General features: G+C 42.2%; 1 protein-coding gene across 1 annotated transcript; it reads left to right on the top strand.

Annotated features, from left to right (window-relative positions):
• The first annotated feature begins 323 nt into the window (after positions 1 to 323).
• On the top strand, positions 324 to 17,424 carry LOC135558863 (phospholipase ABHD3-like). Its single transcript, XM_064993043.1, has 9 exons — positions 324 to 560; positions 1,744 to 1,907; positions 8,200 to 8,382; positions 9,384 to 9,429; positions 12,222 to 12,334; positions 12,869 to 13,042; positions 13,492 to 13,540; positions 13,683 to 13,848; positions 16,448 to 17,424. Exons 1-9 carry the CDS (start codon positions 402 to 404, stop codon positions 16,630 to 16,632), a joined length of 1,239 nt encoding a protein of 412 aa, XP_064849115.1. The 5' UTR covers positions 324 to 401; the 3' UTR covers positions 16,633 to 17,424.
• Positions 17,425 to 18,692: the final 1,268 nt, after the last annotated feature.

Below are 18,692 nucleotides of genomic sequence, written 5' to 3'. Positions count from 1 at the left end.
TTTTTTATTGTTGCATTTTAGCTAAGCCTGACCTTCACCCTTTTCCTGACCTTAACCTAATTATCCTAATCTGCTACTTTAATCATCCTAACCTGCTGCGTATATTATCCTAACCTGCTACGAAAAAGATACATCGGACAAAATGTGTATTATTTCTTATCAAAACCCGCTCCCGCTGTCCTGGATGCAATGTTGGCTGCTTCCACTGCAGGTGTTATATAGCCTAATATTGCGTCTGCTACAGCTCAGCGCAGTCCGGGCAAATAGCGCCATCGTCTGCCTCTATATATATCGCCCCCCTTGACTTTCCCCTTCACATTAGTGCATGCATCCAGGGGAGCAGAGGTTTCACTCGAACCTGGCCGCTATACCTGAAAGCGCGAGATAACAGGGACCTGGCAATGATCTCACTGGACTTCAATTTGAATGTTTTGACAAGGGACCTGTCACTTTATCTGGAAAACCAAGTGAAAGTTGGACTTTTTGGATCTGGAGTATTGTCACTGGTGCTCGGCTTCAGCGCAGCTTATGTCTACTATTACTTGATCTCTGTCGCGAAGGTAGGGAGGTCCCAGAGGCTGCTTTGAAGAATCATTATTTGGGATACATTGTAACCTGCAACTTGTCTTTTAATTAATAGAATGTGGCATACCGGTTATTATGAGGGACATTGCTCGCGCTTTTGCGCATCAAACCGGCTCAGCTGCTGCATGGTTTGCTGAGGGGGCTGATTTATTACAGTAGCATACGAGCATCTGCGGTACTGCACATGCGATATAATCTCTCAATAAAATGCTATCGTATGATTTTTCTCCGGACTAAATGTGAAAATTCCAAATTTGTACAATTAGGCCAAGGCTACATATTTACAAAAGTTGAATTGCTATTTAGGCCGCATATATTTTATCGTGAGTCCTTTGTTGGTCTTGTAATCTGAAATGTCGATCATGTAGGCTCGGTTTAGGCTATTGTCATACAAGCTGTCAGAAATCTTCATGCAGTGTTTGTTCGTTACCTACTGTAGGTCTACTGAATATTCCGAAATTAATGGGTTTTGACAAATATTCGATTTCCCCAATAATGAAAAGCATAGGCCTATATAACATTAGGCGATCGTTTGATAATAATAAAACATACAATAACGGGCCGTGCATTCCATTTTTTGTTATACAGGTTCAGAGATGTGCTGCACATGTGTAAGGACCGATATGCTCTGATAGGACAGATGTGTTTGATATTGTGGTGACCTCATATAATCCCATTTACAACACTGCCTACTGTCACTGTATTCTCATTACCAGTCTCCTTAGTGACTGCAGAATGTCCTTAAAACTCACCAACACATTTCATATTTTCTGACACTTTATACAGTCCTCTAGACCAAAATTAGAGCAACATAAAATATTGAGTTTCCAGTCTTGATGTTGCATTACAATTACACTATAGTTGTTGAGATCCTTCCTTTGGAATCAATATTCAAAATCATGTGATTTCAGTGAAGAGGGGCTTCACAATGTTCTTAAGGGTATTGTAAGGGAGGAGTGGTGTAGATTGTGTATGATGAAGCATAATGAACTGTATTCAGGAGATTGTTTTTGTCGTCTGTAGTATACACTGCGTAAATTCAATGCAGCAAAGGCACAACAATGTATTTTTGACTTGCATGGTCAGACATTCCTCCTCCACTTCCCCTCAATAACGTGAAAGCCACATCACTCACACACTTCATGTCTTGTATTCCAGAAGCCCCAACTGATTTCCGGTGGTAAGAAGTTCTACCAGTTCCTGCGGGACCAATGTCCCGTAGTGTCAGAGACCTACTACCCCACCTTCTGGTGCTGGGAGAGCCGGATCCAGACGGTGCTCAGGCCATTCGTCACGGCTAAACCGGGTGTCAGCTACAGAAAGTAAGACTTTTACAGGATCAGAAGTGATGGTCATGGTGTTATTGTTGAAAGAACTATCTCAAAATTAACATATTGGGAGAGGATCTTTAGCATGTGAAGGGAAGAGTTTCCCTGGTCTGATGATGAAATGTACTCAGAAAGTACTCAGACCCCTTGACTTTTTCCATATTTTATTGCGTTACAGCCTTATTCTAAAATGAATTTAAAAAATAAAATCCTTAGCAATCTACACACAGTACCCCATAATGACAAAGCAAAAACAGGTTTTTAGACATTTTTGCATATAATAAATCAAAAATTCTGCATCATTGACGGTCCCCAAGAACACAGTGGCCTCCATCATTCTTAATTGGAAGAAGTGTGGAACCACCAAGACTTCCTAGAGCTGCCCGGCCAAACTGAGCAATCGGGGGAGAAGGGTCTTGGTCAGGGAGGTGGACCAAGAACCCGATGGTCACTCTGACAGAGCTCTAGAGTTCCTCTGTGGAGATGGGAGAACCTTCCAGAAGGACAACCATCTCTGCAGCACTCCACCAATCATACCTTTAAGGTACAATGTTCTGATGGAAGACACTCCTCAGTAAAAGGCACATGACAGCTAGCTTGGAGTTTACCAAAAGGCACCTAAAGACTCTCAGACCATGAGAAACAAGATTCTCTAGTCTGATGAAACCAAGAATAAACTCTTTGGCCTGAATGCCAAGCATCACTTCTGGATGAAACCTGGCACCATCCCTACGATGGATGTTTTTCAACAGCAGGGACTGGGAGACTAGTCAGGAACAGAGCAAAGTACAGAGAGATCCTTAATGAAAACCTGCTCCAGAACGCTCAGGACCTGAGTCGAAGGTTCACATTCCAACAGGACAAAGACCCTAATCACACAGCCAAGACAACGCAGGAGTGGCTTCGGGACAAGTCTCTGAATGTCCTTGAGTGGCCCAGCCAGAGCCCGGACTTGAACCCGATCGAACATCTCTGGAGAGTCCTGAAAATAGCTGTTCAGCAACACTCTCCATCAAACCTGACAGAGCTTGAGAGGATCTGCAGAGAAGAATGGGAGATACTCCCCAAATACAGGTGTGCCAAGCTTGTAGTGTCATATCCAAGAAGACTCAAGGCTGTAATCAATGCCAAAGATGCTTCAACAAAGTACTGAGTAAATGGTCTGAATACTTATGTATATGCGTTATATATATATATATATATATATATATATTATTATTATTATTATTTTTTTTTGTAAATTAGAATACTTTTCTTAAAACCTATTTTTGCTTTGTCATTATGGGGTGTTATGTGTAGATTGATTGACACATTTTTATTTTATTTTATCAATTTTAGAGTGAAGCTGTAACCTAACAAAATGTGGAAAAAGTCAAGGGGTCTGAATACTTTCCAAAAGCTCTGTATATAACATATATAATAAAGTTTATTCCACAGAGCTAGAATCAAAATAGTGATTTGATCTGATTTACTGACCGGAAATACCAAATTATTTGATCGTCGTCATTAGTTACTGTATTTATGTACGCTGTCCACTAAGGATCAATATCATCATCAACTTCAATAGCCAATCAAGATAGAGTAGACCTTCTGAAATTTTTACTACTATTGCTGAAAGTGGCACTATAGGTAACTAACCACAGAATGGGACTATAGGCCATCTATTACTATTGTCCTGGCCTTGATAGCGGTCAGACAGACTTGCCCTAATCTGACCCAGTGACTCAGAAAGATGCCTTAGTGCCAAGGGCATTCCACTTCCATTGGCATTTGTTATACCATTGTCCAGTCAAGCAGCGACATGTTTCCCACTTCCCACAATGCACCATGGCAGCATGTGGGTCTCACCCACCACCTGTCTCAGATCAAAGTGTGTGTGTGTGTGTGTGTGTTTAGCCAATGATATTTGCTGGAGGTTATTAGTCATGAGGGAAGAGAAGACCTCTACTAACCATAATCAAATCTACACAAGGACAGAGCATAGAAATGGCATTACTAGAATTGGAAAAGTGACTCAGACCATGGCAATTTGACTATTTTACCCACCATGGAATGTTGAACTGAATGGGAAAGAGATCCTTGAAAGCTGACCACGTTTTTCTCGACTATTGCTGGGTGTCAGAGTGAAAGTACTCTCTCTCCCTCCACTCATCCGCATCTGGGATTAGCATGTCTATAAAAGAGGTGTCCCCCTGTTTCTGCTTGTGGGTCGTGCTCCCTCTCGATTGGTACACGGGCCCAACCAGCTGGCTCCAGATTGGTGCACGGCCCACGACCCCAGTGGCTGCTCTTGTCTCGCCTTTAAGTGCATATTTAATGCTGGTGTGGTTCTGTAATTTCATTCCTCCTCCAGTCATACAGACATTGACAACCAATGGTGTCGTCTGGTCGCTAAGGTTGGTTGGTTGGCGTGAGATGGATCGCACTGGGACTCATTGACCCCAGCTAATGGGATAGGCTTGGGGAAGCTATACATTTATTCTCCATAAGAATCCACTGCAGCTGCAGACAACAAAAAAGCTGCAGACAACAAAAAAGTCTGATCTGAGCGCCCAGGTTGAGGTCGCAAATGGAGCATCAGAATTGTATCAGGATTGAGATCCACATATGGATGTGATTTAAATTGGAAGTCAAGTCAGATTACATGTTTTTTTTCTGTTTTCACTTTAGGGAAAAGATCAGATAAGTATCAGATATTCTAAATCATTGTCAAAAGATCTGAATTGGGCTGCCTGTAGCTTGTGAGGCTGATCACTAGTGAAATAAAGTGGTTGTCAAGAAAATGGTGCAGGTGGGACTGCACGGCTGCAATTGCACAGGCAGCCCAATTCTGATCTTTTGCCCTCCAATTAGAGGCAAAAGATCTGATCTGATTGGTCAAAATACCAATTAGGTGGCAAAAATGATCTGCATACTAGGTTCAGTTTGCTCCAAGCAGAACTCGGCTAGGTGAAGGGAACATCCATGCCTCGCATACTCTTTTATAAAAACCTTAGCTTAAAAAACACAATATTACTTTGTCCCTCTTGGACGCCATAGCAACAACATAGTCAGCATACAATTCCTCAAAATAGTTAGACTGAATCTAAGATAAATCTGTAATTAATTTTGCCGTTTTTGCCGAGGAGGTCTGGTCGCACAATTTTACATCTAAGTAAGATGCTTGGTGCAGTATTTCTCAAGTGAAAATGTATATCCATATAGGTTCCAACAAGATAATAAACATTACTATAAGGGCACAAGGCAGATGGTTAGAGTCTTGGTAGTTTATTTATAATCCAAAAGGAGAAGGCAAGAGAATGGTCGTGGACAGGCAGAAGGTCAAAACCAGATTCCGAGTCCAAGAGGTGAAAAGAGTGGCAGACAGGCTCGATGTCAGGGCAGGCAGAAGGGTCAGGCAGGCAGGTACGGAGTCCAGAAAAAAAACCTGCAAAGGTCAAAACAGGGAAGACTAGGAAAAAGATAATAGAAAACAGGCACATGGGAAAACACGCTGGTTGACTTGAAAACATACAGGACGAACTGGCACAGAGAGACAGGAAACACAGGGATAAATAAACTGGGGAAAATAAGTCACACCTGGAGGAGGTGGAGACAATCACAAGAACAGATAAAACAGATCAGGGCGTGACAATTACAGTTGTTAATAATTCTATACTTTAAAGTATTTGATTTCAGATCTCTCTCTCTCTCTCTCTCTCTCTCTCTCTCTCTCTCTCTATCTCTCTCTCTCTATATATATATATATATATATATATATATATATATAAATAAAGTGGTTGTCAAGAAAAACAAAAAGGATAAACGCAACATGCAACAATTTCAAAGATTTTACTGAGTTACAGTTCATATGCGGAAATCAGTCAATTGAAATAAATACATTTGGCCCTAATCTGTGGATTTTACATGACCGGGAATACAGATATGTATCTGTTGGTCACAGAAACCTTTTTTTAAATAAAAGGGCCTCACAATGGGCCTCAGGATCTTGTCACGGTATTTCTGTGCATTCAAATTGGCATCGATAAAATGCAATTGTGTTCGTTGTCTGTAGATTATGCCTGCTCATACCATAACCCCACCGCCATCATGGGGCACTCTGTTCATAATGTTGACATCAGCAAACCGCTTGCCCACATGACGCCACGCACGTTGTCTGCAGTTGTGAGGCCGGTTGGACGTACTGCCAAATTCTCTAAAACGACGTTGGAGGCGGCTTACGGTAGAAAAATGTACATTAAATTCTCTGGCAACAGCTCTGGTGGACATTCATGCAGTCAGCATGCCAATTGCACATTCCCTCAACTTGAGACATCTGTGGCATTGTGATGTGTGATAAAACTGCACATTGGCCTTTTATTGTTGTTACGTCCATTGTTAGAATGAGACCAAGGTGCAGCGTGGTAGGCGTACATTATACTTTTATTTTAAATGACACCAAAAAACAACAAAATGCAAAACGAACGTAAAACTATATGCAGTGCAGAAAGCAACTACACACAAACAAGATCCCACAACTGAAGGTGGGCAAAAGGGCTGCCAAAGTATGATCCCCAATCAGAGACAATGATAGACAGCTGCCTCTGATTGGGAACCATACCCGGCCAACAAAGAAATAGGCAAACTAGAATGCCCACCCAAAATACACCCTGACCTAACCAAATAGAGAAATAAAAAGGCTCTCTAAGGTCAGGTCGTGACAATTGTCCCCAGCTCAAGGTACGGCTTTATAATGATCATGCTGTTTAATCAGCTTCTTGATATGCAACACTTGTCAGGTGGATGGATTATCTTGGCAAAGGAGAAATGCTCACTAACAGGTATGTAGACAAATGTGTGCACAACATCTGAGAGAAATAAGCTTTTTGTGCATATGGAACATTTCTGGGATCTTTTATTTCCGCTTATGAAACATGGGACCAACACTTTACATGTTGTGTTGATATTTTGTTCAGTGTACATATAGATAGACACTATACAGTATATACAAAAGTATGTTGACACCCCTTCCAATTAGTGGATTCGGCTATTTCAGCCACACACGTTGCTGACAGATGTATAAAATCAAGCACACAGCCATGCAATCTCCGTAGACAAACCTTGGCAATAGAATGGCCTTACTGAAGACCTTATTGACTTTCAACGTGGCACTGTCATAGGATGCAACCTTGCCAACAACTCAGTTTGTAAAATGTCTTCCCTGCTAAAGCTGCCCCGGTCAATTGTAAGTGCTATTATTGTGAAGTGGAAAATTCTAGGAGCAATAACGGTACAGCCGCGAAGTGGTAGGCCACACAATCTCACAGAATGGAACCACCAAGTGCTGAAACACGAAGCATGTAAAGATTTGTCTGTCCTCGGCTGCAACACTCATTACCGAGTTCCAAACTGTTTCTGGAAACAACATCAGCACAGTAACTATTCGTCAGGAGCTTCATGGGTTTCCATGGCCGAGCAGCCGCACATAAGCCTATGATCACCATGATAAATGCCAAGCTTCGGCTGGAGTGGTGTAAAGTTTGCCGCCATTTGGCTTTGGAGCATTGGAAATGCATTCTCTGGAGTGATGAATCACCCATGTACGAGACAGTGCAGAGAAGCAGGAGAAATGTTATAACGGTATTTTGACATGCATAACCAAGAGATGTGCTTTTTGATAATCCAATCTATGGATTACAGAATAAAGGAGTCACGATTTTGGGTTTCAGTGGGATTGGGACTTGACAGGAAAATAGCCTAGGCTCTTGGACGAGAAGATAGAATTTTCCCTCAAGTCTCTCTGAATTGTTAACAGACTTCATGACAAAGATGCCTACGTATTGAATTGTGCATAGGCCTATCAAATGTGTGACAGTCTGAAGACTTACAATGACAGCTCAAAGAGACACACGTTCTTTAATAGACTACACTGTAGGGGGTTTCCTTTAGGGTTTACTAACTGAATTCAGGTTGCTAATGCAGTCCGGCAAGACCGGCAGTATCAATTTTGCGTGCGCTTTGAATTTATGGCCACTTTGTGTGAAGTAAATACGCTAGGCCTCCATGCTACAACCTGTTTGGATAATGTGCTACTGCGTTTTTTTTCGTGATCTGATGCAGTGGAATTGTATTAGTGCAGACATTGGGGAAGAAATGAGTCATCGTTTTTCTTTTTGAGAAACGTGAAGTGTTCTCGGGACAGTCCCGGGGTCCCGGTTACCCATGATAATCCCTAGTGCTGTCTTTTTCTACCCGACCTGTCCCGCTTCTCTTCTGACTGTTATGTCTGACCCCCTCCTCTCTGCAGTGAGCTCATTGGAGCAGCAGATGGAGGGCAGATCTCTCTGGATTGGTTCGACAACGATGACAGCGCCTCCCACCCCAACTCGGCCACGCGCCCCACCGTCCTGCTGCTTCCAGGCCTGACCGGCACCAGCAGAGAGTCCTACATCCTCCACATGGTCCAGCAGAGCAGGGAGCTGGGATATAGGTGTGTGTTCTTGGCTAAAAGTACTAGACAGTACTGCACCGTATTCATTAGTTCAAACTGTTGTTCCATTCCATACTGTGGATTAGGCCTATATCATCGCCCGTCTAAACACTGTATACAGTCAACTTTTGATAACACACTCATCTGTTTCAGTGCATTGCAGTTCAGTGGTCCAAATTCAAACACATGTTCTTTGCAGTGAACATACTCTATGTCAGGAGTTGACAGTACTTTCAACCGCATTTGTACATTGTGTGATAACAACTGTGTATGAATGGATTAGGGTTACTTGAGGTAGGCAGCTGCAACAACAGAGAGGCTAGCCAAGCTCTCAGTAGGCAGAGCAGAGCTGCTTTGGAAAGAAAGAGCTGAACGTTGCACAAGCACTAAGAGATGCCGAGGGAGGCAGTTTCTTCTCCTCCAAAAAAGCCCCTCTGTGTTCTCTGTACTCGTTCTTCAAAACGGAGGGAGCAGTTTAGAGAAGGTGCGGGAGGGGGGCAGGCAAGCAAACGGAGCAGGGAAGGGAGGGTGGCATGCAAGCTATCAAAGCAGGGAAAGGAGGGGGGGGGGCAAGCAGGCAAACTCAGCATCTTTCACCCCGGCCCTCACCCCTGTCCTGCTAGCTTAGTGAATTACAGCTTACTGGTACAAGCTTTGCAGCAGGAAGCAAATGTACGTCACCACTCCTTGCTGTGTCCACCCCCCAATCTACAGTATGGCCCCACCCTGCTGCTGAGTTTTACAGATAGAAACGGCAAGTTTGAGTATCTCAGGTAACAGATGAGTAGAGAAATGTATGATACTGCTGTTCAGCACGAACAGGAAAACCGATTGGGGGCAGCATGTTACGTTGAGTCATGCAGTGCACCTGGAAGTTAGAACATAGTTATCACACACAGTCTAATTATATTAGCATTAGTCTCGTAATTTCTCAAGGAATGCAAGGAAAGAAATGGAGTGAATGGAATTCAAAGGGTAAGGTCCATGTTTTTGTGTTTCAGGTGTGCGGTATTCAACAACAGAGGGGTGTCTGGAGAAACTCTCTTGGTAAGAATCTAATGTTCATACAAAGTACAGTTTCAAAAAGGATTTGTGCACGTGTGCCTTTTTTTTGCTTTAAATACAGACATGCATTCAAGAACACAACCGTTTGCAACGGCTATATTACTCCGTACAATCCTAAAGGTATCATCATCTACACGGCTATGCAAACACTCACAACATGACAAAGACATAGGCCCTACATCCTAGTGGTGCTCCACATGCCCTGTGCAGGCTTTCCCCTGCATTGTTATTGGTGCTATTTATCAGTCTGACATCCCCTTCACCATGTCACCGAGCAGCCCATAGCATGTCTGTGTCATGTGTAACCCATAGTGTGTAACCCATCGTGTATTGGGTAGCCCCTGGGAGTCTAGTCCAGACAGGGTGCAGACAGACTATGTTGTAACATAGCAGGGATTGAAGTTATAGGTTGATAGATAGTGTATTCTAACACTGGACCATAGAACAGAATGACCTTGCCCTGTCTTCACCAAGCACATGCAATTCTGACACCCACTGTAGCTCACGCTTTATCTATGAATCTATGCCAAGTTCCAGATCTATTTAGCCAACGATTAGGTTGTCAATCCCCATTGAAGTGAGGAGGTGCTATGGTGCTATTCAAGAGATGCTAATGTATAATCAATTATATCAGGTGTCGGTGTCACCCAAAACAGCTCAGCCAATCGACAAATGGAACCTTCTATCATGCCATAGTTTGTGGCCACAGTGTTCGTTTTGAGATCTGTGCTCTCAGAATAAATAAATGTGTTGTTTCGTGTCTTGTCGTTGTTGTATTCACATGCACAGTCACAAAGACAGACACGCATGAACAAACACTCACACACATGCACGAACACACACACACACACCAGTTACTGTAATCTTGTAACCCAGGCCAGGGTTTCATCTGAAAGGGCTATCCTCAGGTGCCAAACTGGGCCAATACTGTAGTGCACACAGATAATTAGGAATTAGAGTATAAGTCATTTAATAAGATCTCTATGAGTGGACATGTGGAAAAAATCAAACAAACTTCACGTGTTGTCTGCATGATGAGGTAAGAAGAACTCTAATTATGCCTAGTTGAATAAATACTTCCAGTATTTTGTATGTACAGGTATGTATATATACCAGTACTATTATCTCTGAGTATAACTATTGCACTACATAACGTGGTGGTAAGAAAGGAATGACCCTTCTTCCACTAGCGTTGAGGTTTTATGCAAATGCCTACGCATTTATAAGCCTTTGACTGTTTTCTTTGTGGCCAGTTTAGTGTAAATGGCGTCCATTGTCTAAATAGGGCACAGTATAAGAATGAATGTCCTGCTGTGTGAGAGGTTCCCTCTTGGAGCTAATTCAGTTCTTCAGGTTTCGAACTGCCTCCGTTACACGTCGTTGGTCCATTTGAGTCGCATCATATTTCAGAGTAATATTTACCATTACTACAAGAAAATGGATGGTTATAGGACATTGAACTGTGTTGTATTGTAGTAAACTTTAGTACCGTATCATCAAAAGGGAATTTGGTTCAAGCTGTTCTTATTGTGGATATTATCGTTGTAACTGTACCACTACAGTTCCTACTCCTCTCAAGTTGTCTACTCAAAAACGTAGGCTACGAGGACACAGCAAATGGATGTGGCTGCTGTGAAGAAGAAAAAAACAGCTTCCACTTTGGATGAGCGTTGCGCATGAATATTGATGAGGAGAGGTACTGGTATGCAGCCACAGAGATAGACAACATGTCTGCCTGAGAAATAGGTTAAGTCAAATGGACTTGAAACGCTGAAGTGATGATGTCAGGTAGTATAAAGTTATAAAACCTGCTCCTTTAAGGTTATTTTACATCCATGTGTTGTCAGTTATTAGTACTTTTTGTGTTTTTTTTAGGTACAAAATAGAACAGTTGTAAAGCTGTAGCCTGTCCCATTTTAGATTGTACTAGTATTTGAATTCATTGTCACCTTTAAACCCCTGTTTCATTTAGTTTCGTCATTGAATGTCCCGAGTGGCGCAGCGGTCTAAGGCACTGCATCTCTGAGCTAGAGGCGTCACTACAGACCCTGGTTTGATTCCAGGCTGTATCACAACCGGCCGTGATTGGGAGTCCCATAGGGAGGCGCACAATTGGCCTAACGTCGTTAGGGTTTGGCCGGGGTAGGCCGTCATTGTAAATAATGATTTGTTCTTAATTGACTTGCCTAGTTAAATAAAGGTTAAATATAAAATAAATTGAGTTTTTTTTACTTATTTTATTTTCTCAAACCTTAGAGTCCCATTATTGTTCCCCGTGTCTGTGGTCTCATTTGACTAAGCGGGTCATTTGCTTCATGTTTCACAAGAACTTCTTGCATTAATTGATAGTGATGAACGGATGCTACAGTCCAAAGGCTATCCAGTTGCAGGCTGCATGCTACACAGCGCTGACTGCTATTTAATGGTGCTATAACTGCTCGTTGTGGTTGCTACTGCGCTAACTCCAAACAGCCTGAATCAGCCATTTGTCATGCCAGACCTTCTTTTTCTACCACTCATCAATAGAGCACCATGAAAACTACATAGCGTCATGGAGATTGTTTGGCCTCTAAACCACAAGCAGTGTTTGTGCACGTGTGGGAGAGAAGGTATGAAGGCTTGAGTGTAATTCATGTACCGTATGTGCAGGTCTGACTATAGACACCCTGACAGTGTGTGCAGGGAAATACAGTAGACGCACTGTACACACACAGTACACACACTCTGCAGAAGCACACACGGTGAACTCTTCTTGTCTTTTGTGTGCCACCCAGACCCCCAGAACGTACTGCGCTGCCAACACAGAGGACCTGGAGGCTGTCATCGAACACATCCAGAGGACAAATGAGGACGCCCCTCTCATGGCTGCTGGGGTCTCAATGGGCGGGTAGGTGCCTCTTCATGCATTCTCACTTCAATGGACAGTGACACGATACACGGGGCGAAAATCACAGGCACGTGCATTACTCAAGACTTCTGCATCGTGTATTATTGTAGCTTATTGACGTCAACGGGATCTGTATAGAGCAATACTATACTACAGTATTACTTCACTGAACTGTGGGAGTCAGTCGAAGGCGAGTACGGCTTATGTAGAGCCTCGAGAGCGCACTTGGTCATCCTTAGGTTTTTAATGATATTCAGAAAAGGTATACGCTCACCGGCAGTATATTATGTCATTGGTTGGTTATGTATTTTGAAATTTTGCAGCCTCATGCTTTCCCCCTGTCAGAAACAACACTTTTCATTTGATTCAGAGAGCTCAGCCTCTCAGTAGTGCTTACACCATGTCAAAAGAGGTATTCAAGCTATAATCTCCTAGCTAAGTGCAGATTGATGAAAAATGTAACATTTCACAATCATCTTCTGCTCTCCCCCCTCCCTTCTCCCCACGACTCTCTCCCCCTCTTTTGAACCCCAGGATGATGCTGGCAAACTACCTGGGGAAGAAGGGCAGGGAGACGTGTCTGAAGGGTGTGGTTGTGTTCTCGGCAGGCTGGGATGTGTTTGCGTGTACAGCGTCACTGGAGAAGCCTCTGGACCGCTTCCTCTTCAACTCTTACCTCACTAGCTGCCTGCAGGCAGGTGTGGACAGGTGGGTGGGGGCCAGAGGAAGCTGGAGCCTGGGCTGGGGGATTAGCCTATTTTAGCTGTTAGTTGCACTGAGCTACATTGTTTTCCTTTTAGCGGCTAGCACCTGACCCCTGAGGGTTGTGGAGGGTGTGAACTAGCTTGGCCACAAGCCGCCCTTTCTTTCTTTCTCTTTCTTTCTTTCTTTCTTTCTTTCTATCTATCCCTCTCTCTCACTCTCACTCCCCTCCCTCTCTCTCTCTCTTGCCTCTCTCTCCGCTCTCTCTCTTCGCTATCTCTCTCTGGGGATCCTGGACATATTTTATACTCTGTACTTTATTCTCAGACCCCAATCATATCATGAACATTGCCACTGGATATTAAAGCAAACCCCCATGATCCCCATTGAAGCAAACCTACTTCCCCAGTGAAGCAAACCTACTTCCTGCTTCCTCATGTTTTTCTCTCCTCTAGACACAAATCTGTCCTTGAGAAGAGTTACGACATTGATCATGTGATGAAGGTAAAATGCACTTATTTTTTAATAACCTCCTGTAAATCCAATCAAAGTCAAAGAAAGCAATCTATTCTAACCACGTTCTAGTCTCGTCCTTATGGCCCTCTTGGACTGCTGCCAAATGTTGTTTATCCCAAACCCCATGCAGGCCAAGACCATCCGTGAGTTTGATGAGAGGTTCACGTCTATAATGTTTGGCTACCCCACCAACGATGACTACTACCACGATGCCAGTCCCATCCACAAGCTCAAGTCTGTGCAGGTGCCCATGTTGTGTCTAAACGCTGCAGACGACGTCTTCTCCCCCTGTCATGGTGAATCCACAATCACACCCCACCCCTGGCCCTCCATGTTGGTTGCTTAGCCGATGATCAAGGCCTATACGGAAAGACAATGCATGCGAATACACAATGAGTGTTGATATAGAACAGTGGTTCTCAAGCGTTTTGGGGTTGGGGACCCCTTTTGTGATAACAAATTCATCAGGGACCACCTTTAAATCAGAGCACAAGAAAATATCATACAAGGTGTTCTGCTATGACTTTGGCAGTGCATGCCGGATTAACCAAGTCTCGGGCCCTGGGAAGGCACATTTTGGCACACGTTTTGCCATGAGGCAGAGAGATTGCATTGCAGTGCATTTACAGTGCCTTCAGGAAGTATTCACACCCGTTGACTTTTTCCATATTTTGTTGTGTTACAGCCTGAATTTAAAATTGATTTAATTGAGATTTTGTGTCAATGGTCTACACCTAATACCCTATAATGTCAAAGTAGAATTATGTTTGTAGAATTCAAAAAGTTTTCAACATCTTTGTTATGCAAGCCTAAATAATTTCAGGAGTAAAAATGTGCCTCACAAGTCACATAATAAGTCACAATCAGTTGAGCTGTGAATTTCAAACACAGATTCAACCACAAAGACAAGGGAGGTTTTCCAATACCTCGCAAGGAAGGGCACCTATTGGTAGATGGGTAAAAAAAACAGTAATTGAATATCCCTTTGAGTATGGTGAAGTTATTAATTACACTTTGGACGGTGTATCAATACCCCCAGTCACTACAAAGATACAGGCATCCTTCCTAACTCAGTTGCCGGGGGGGAAGGAAACCGCTCAGGGAATTCACCATGAGTCCAATGGTGACGTCGAAACAGTTACAGAGTTTAATGGCTGTGATAGGAAAAAACTGATAGATCAACAACATTGTAGTAACTCAACAATACTAACCTAAATGACAGAGTGAAAAGAAGGAAGCCTGTACAGAATAAAAAATATTCCAAAACATGCATCCTGTTTGCAATAAGGCACTAAAGTAAAACTGCAAGAAATGTGGAAATTAACTTTATGTCCTGAATACAAAGCAAATACATCGCTGAGTACCACTCTTCATATGTTCAAGCATGGTAGTGGCTGCATCGTGCTATGGTTAGGCTTGTCATCTGCATTTTTTAAATAAAAAGAAACGGAATAGAGCTAAGCACAGGCAAAATCCTAGAGGAAAACCTGGTTCAGTCTGCTTTCCAACAGACACCGGTAGACAAATTCACCTTTCAGCAGGAAAATAACCTAAAACACAAAATGTACACTGGAGTTGCTTACCAAGACAACATTGAATGTTCCTGAGTGGCCAAGTTACAGTTTTGACATAAATCGTTTTAGAAAATATATGGCAAGACTTGAAAATGGCTGTCTAACAATGATCAACAAACAACTTCACAGAGCTTGATTTTTTTTTTAAGAATCATGTGCAAATATTGCACAAACCAGGTGTGCAAAGCTCTTAGAGACCTACCCAGAAAGACTCACAAATGTAATCACTGCCAAATGTGATTCTAACATGTGTTTAGATGCACTATTGTAAAGTGGCTGTTCCACTGATGTCAGAAGGTGAATTCACCAATTTGTAAGTCGCTCTGGATAAGAGCGTCTGCTAAATGACTTAAATGTAAATGTTGACTCAGGGGTGTGAATACTTATGTGAATGAGATATTTCAAAAATATGTTTTCACTTTGTCATTATGGGGTATTGTGTGTAGATGGATGAGGGAAAAAATAAATGTAATCCATTTCGAAATCTGGCTGTAACACGACAAAATTGCTCTGAATTTGCTGTCCGAATGCAGTCTAAGCTATAACCACTTTTGGAGCTAAATAGTGCTCTCAAGTCGTGTCCTGATGTGGACAGCAGATGGGAGCCAAGTATTCATTGCTAACTTAGCCCCCTAACTTACATTTTGAGAAAACAAGTTATGTTAAGTGGCTGCCTAGCTATCTAGCGTTCACAAGCTCTGCATTTCAAGAACAACAGTAGCAATTACTCCTGGTGCACTGTTCAATTATTTAATAATAACTACATACATTTTTGGAAGAAAACTCTGGTTTTGCTATAGCCCTCTCCGGCTTTCATTGCGTTGAAACGTGAGCTTGTCCAAGGTGTCGGACTCGACGACTGTTAGAGCGCAGCGATTGGTTGCCCAAAATTCGGGGATGGGGCTTAGCGAAAGGTCAATTGGTGGAGTACTGTGGATATCATAAAAATTGAATAAAAGTTCTCTTTTTTTTCATTCTATTTCTTTGATGGATACCAATATCCCTGTGAGCCTCCCAGGCCCATGTTGCCCAGGGTTAAGAACATCAATTGGAGATGAATAACATTGCATTGTATTGTATTACACCCTCTAAAATTATTCCACGGTCCCTTGGCCAAAATTAGTTTAATCTGTTAGTAATATAAAAATATAAAAATATAATTTTATATCTACCTGTACATGCCTTAATGTGTATGTGTATACAGTATTTCTGTGCAGTTTTGGAAGTTAAATTGACAATCTACTGTATCGTGCTTGGTATATGTATCCATTGCTTGACTGCTAGATTATTAACAATGCGTCTTGTCTCGTCTCCTCCTCAGCCATTCCAGTGGAGGCAGTGAAGCAGAACCCTAACCTAGCCCTCCTTATCACTTGCCATGGGGGCCATATTGGTTTCCTGGAGGGCCTGTGGCCCCGACGGAGCACCTACATGGATCGCGTGTTCAAGCAGTTTGCCAAGGCCGTCATCGAACAGGGTGGTGACCTGAATGACCTTTCCAGCTAGTATGACCAGTTCTTCTCTTTTTCCTTCTCTCTGTCGTTCCTTCACACCTTCTTTTTCTCTCTCTCTCTTTCCTTCATTCCTTTTCTCCTTCCCCCAGTCCTTCTCTCCTTATTTCCTCGTCCCCCTCCCCCTCCCTACAAGCAAAAAAAAAACATTTTCTTTTGAAGTGAACACCCTGTCACAATACAACATTTGTCCGTCCACTCATGTATTCCTTCATACATTAATTAATTCAATGTATGTCCCCATGAATTCATACTATGCTTATTCGAAAAAGTGTTTGCAATTGCTCATGTCGACGGTGAAAAGATGAGTATGTTCACATTAGTTGTGCTAGCTAAATGTGTGTGGTGGAAATACTTTTTCAAGTTAACAGAAGTACCGTATGACATATTTTCTGCTGTCTTTCCCCGTCCGACAGTGTTCTCAACAACAACTTGTGTATCAGTAGGATTTTAGTCCTCAGGGATTGTATTTATTTTTTACATAGTCTGTCTCTGTCTGTCTTTGTTATGAATGTGAATGTTTTATGTTGAAAATCGTTAATTCCTTTTTTTTAACACACAAAAAAACCCCACATCTAATCTCTCATGACAGACAGCTATCTGCTATAGTAGCGTGATACTTGGTTCTTGGTTTGAGATGATAACTTCACCTTACCTGAACAGATCACAGTATTTATGTTCTCTTGAATTGCTCTGCATGCACTTTTGTTCACACATTCTACCTGTGCGCACACCAAATAGCTCTAACAATGTAACTCATTATTAATGATAAGGAATGTGAAATTGCACTATCATGCCTCTAATTCCTTCATGCAAACACACTTGACTTAAATTATTTTTAATATGTAAGTAACTATTCCCAAAAGGCCTAATAAATGAATATACAAATACCACAGGGAGGTTATTGTTGTCCAGGTTGTTAAAGACACAGCCAAGTCTTAGTTACTTCATGGACCAGTACTGTATTTTACCCTACTTGTAGGGTATTTGCTGAGCATATCAACCTGAAACCTCACGTTAAAATGAAGGTGCTAGATACAGTGACGTGTATGATATATTGCACATTTGAACATAGGATTGTGTTACAGTAAGATGGGATGTATATGCATACCCTCTGTGTTGACTGTGGTCCTGCGCCAGATGCATATTTCATCAATGCAGCCTGGGTGCCAGTCAGGTTCTGCTTAAGACAACAATGTGAATGGAGTTGTTTACCATAAAGGAGTTCGCAAAAGTAGCACCAGATTTGGCAACCGGACTGTCACCAATGCACTGTTTCAGACATTGTCTGCATACAAAATGGCACCATATTCCCTATATAGTGCACTACCTTTGGCCAGAACCTCATGGACCCTGGTCAAAGGTTTTGCACTCTGTATGGAATAGGGTGTCATTTCAAATGCACCTATGACTTTATTCCTGTGGAATTTGTATGTTTCTTTATTCTGCCCCGTGGCCATTAAGTAGCATGTGTCTCATCGCCATCACGTCCTGAACCTTACGACTTAGAACACCGCATCATAATCAGTAGCACAAAGGACATATTTTGTTAGTCATTATATTTATGATATTATATTTCATTTTATATTATATTTAAAAAAAAAACATTCTATTTAACATGCCTAGCAATAAGATTTTCAAATTAAATTGTCTATGTGGTAAAAGTACCAGTATATACATGTATCAATATGAAGTGAATTTTGCTGTATGTAATACATAACTAAATTAAGCCTACTGCAGTGCAGTTGTCTGCTGTCTCTCTTCTCTCAAGTGCTCTGCTTGTTAATGCATTTCCTCAGTTGACTCTGCCTGACTTTATTGACTTTTAAGGGTTTGGTAATTTGGTCAGTGCCCCACTGTTTGCATCAGCTTCAGTATCATCCAAGAGATGTGTAATGCCACGTTCACGTCATTGTCAGAAACTTGGGACCTCTGAGTTCAAATGTTATTTGTGTAGAGCTCCCTATTGGTTGATTCTGATACTTACCGAGTGGGAAACTCTTTCTACAATGAGCAAGCAAGTCGGAAATGTCTGAGTTTCTGACATTAAGTGAA

The sequence above is a fragment of the Oncorhynchus masou genome, chromosome 17, assembly GCF_036934945.1.
Source record: "Oncorhynchus masou masou isolate Uvic2021 chromosome 17, UVic_Omas_1.1, whole genome shotgun sequence".
NCBI lineage: Eukaryota > Metazoa > Chordata > Actinopteri > Salmoniformes > Salmonidae > Oncorhynchus > Oncorhynchus masou.
The sequence above is the reverse complement of the archived record's forward strand: the minus strand, read 5'-3'. Positions and strand labels throughout refer to the sequence as shown.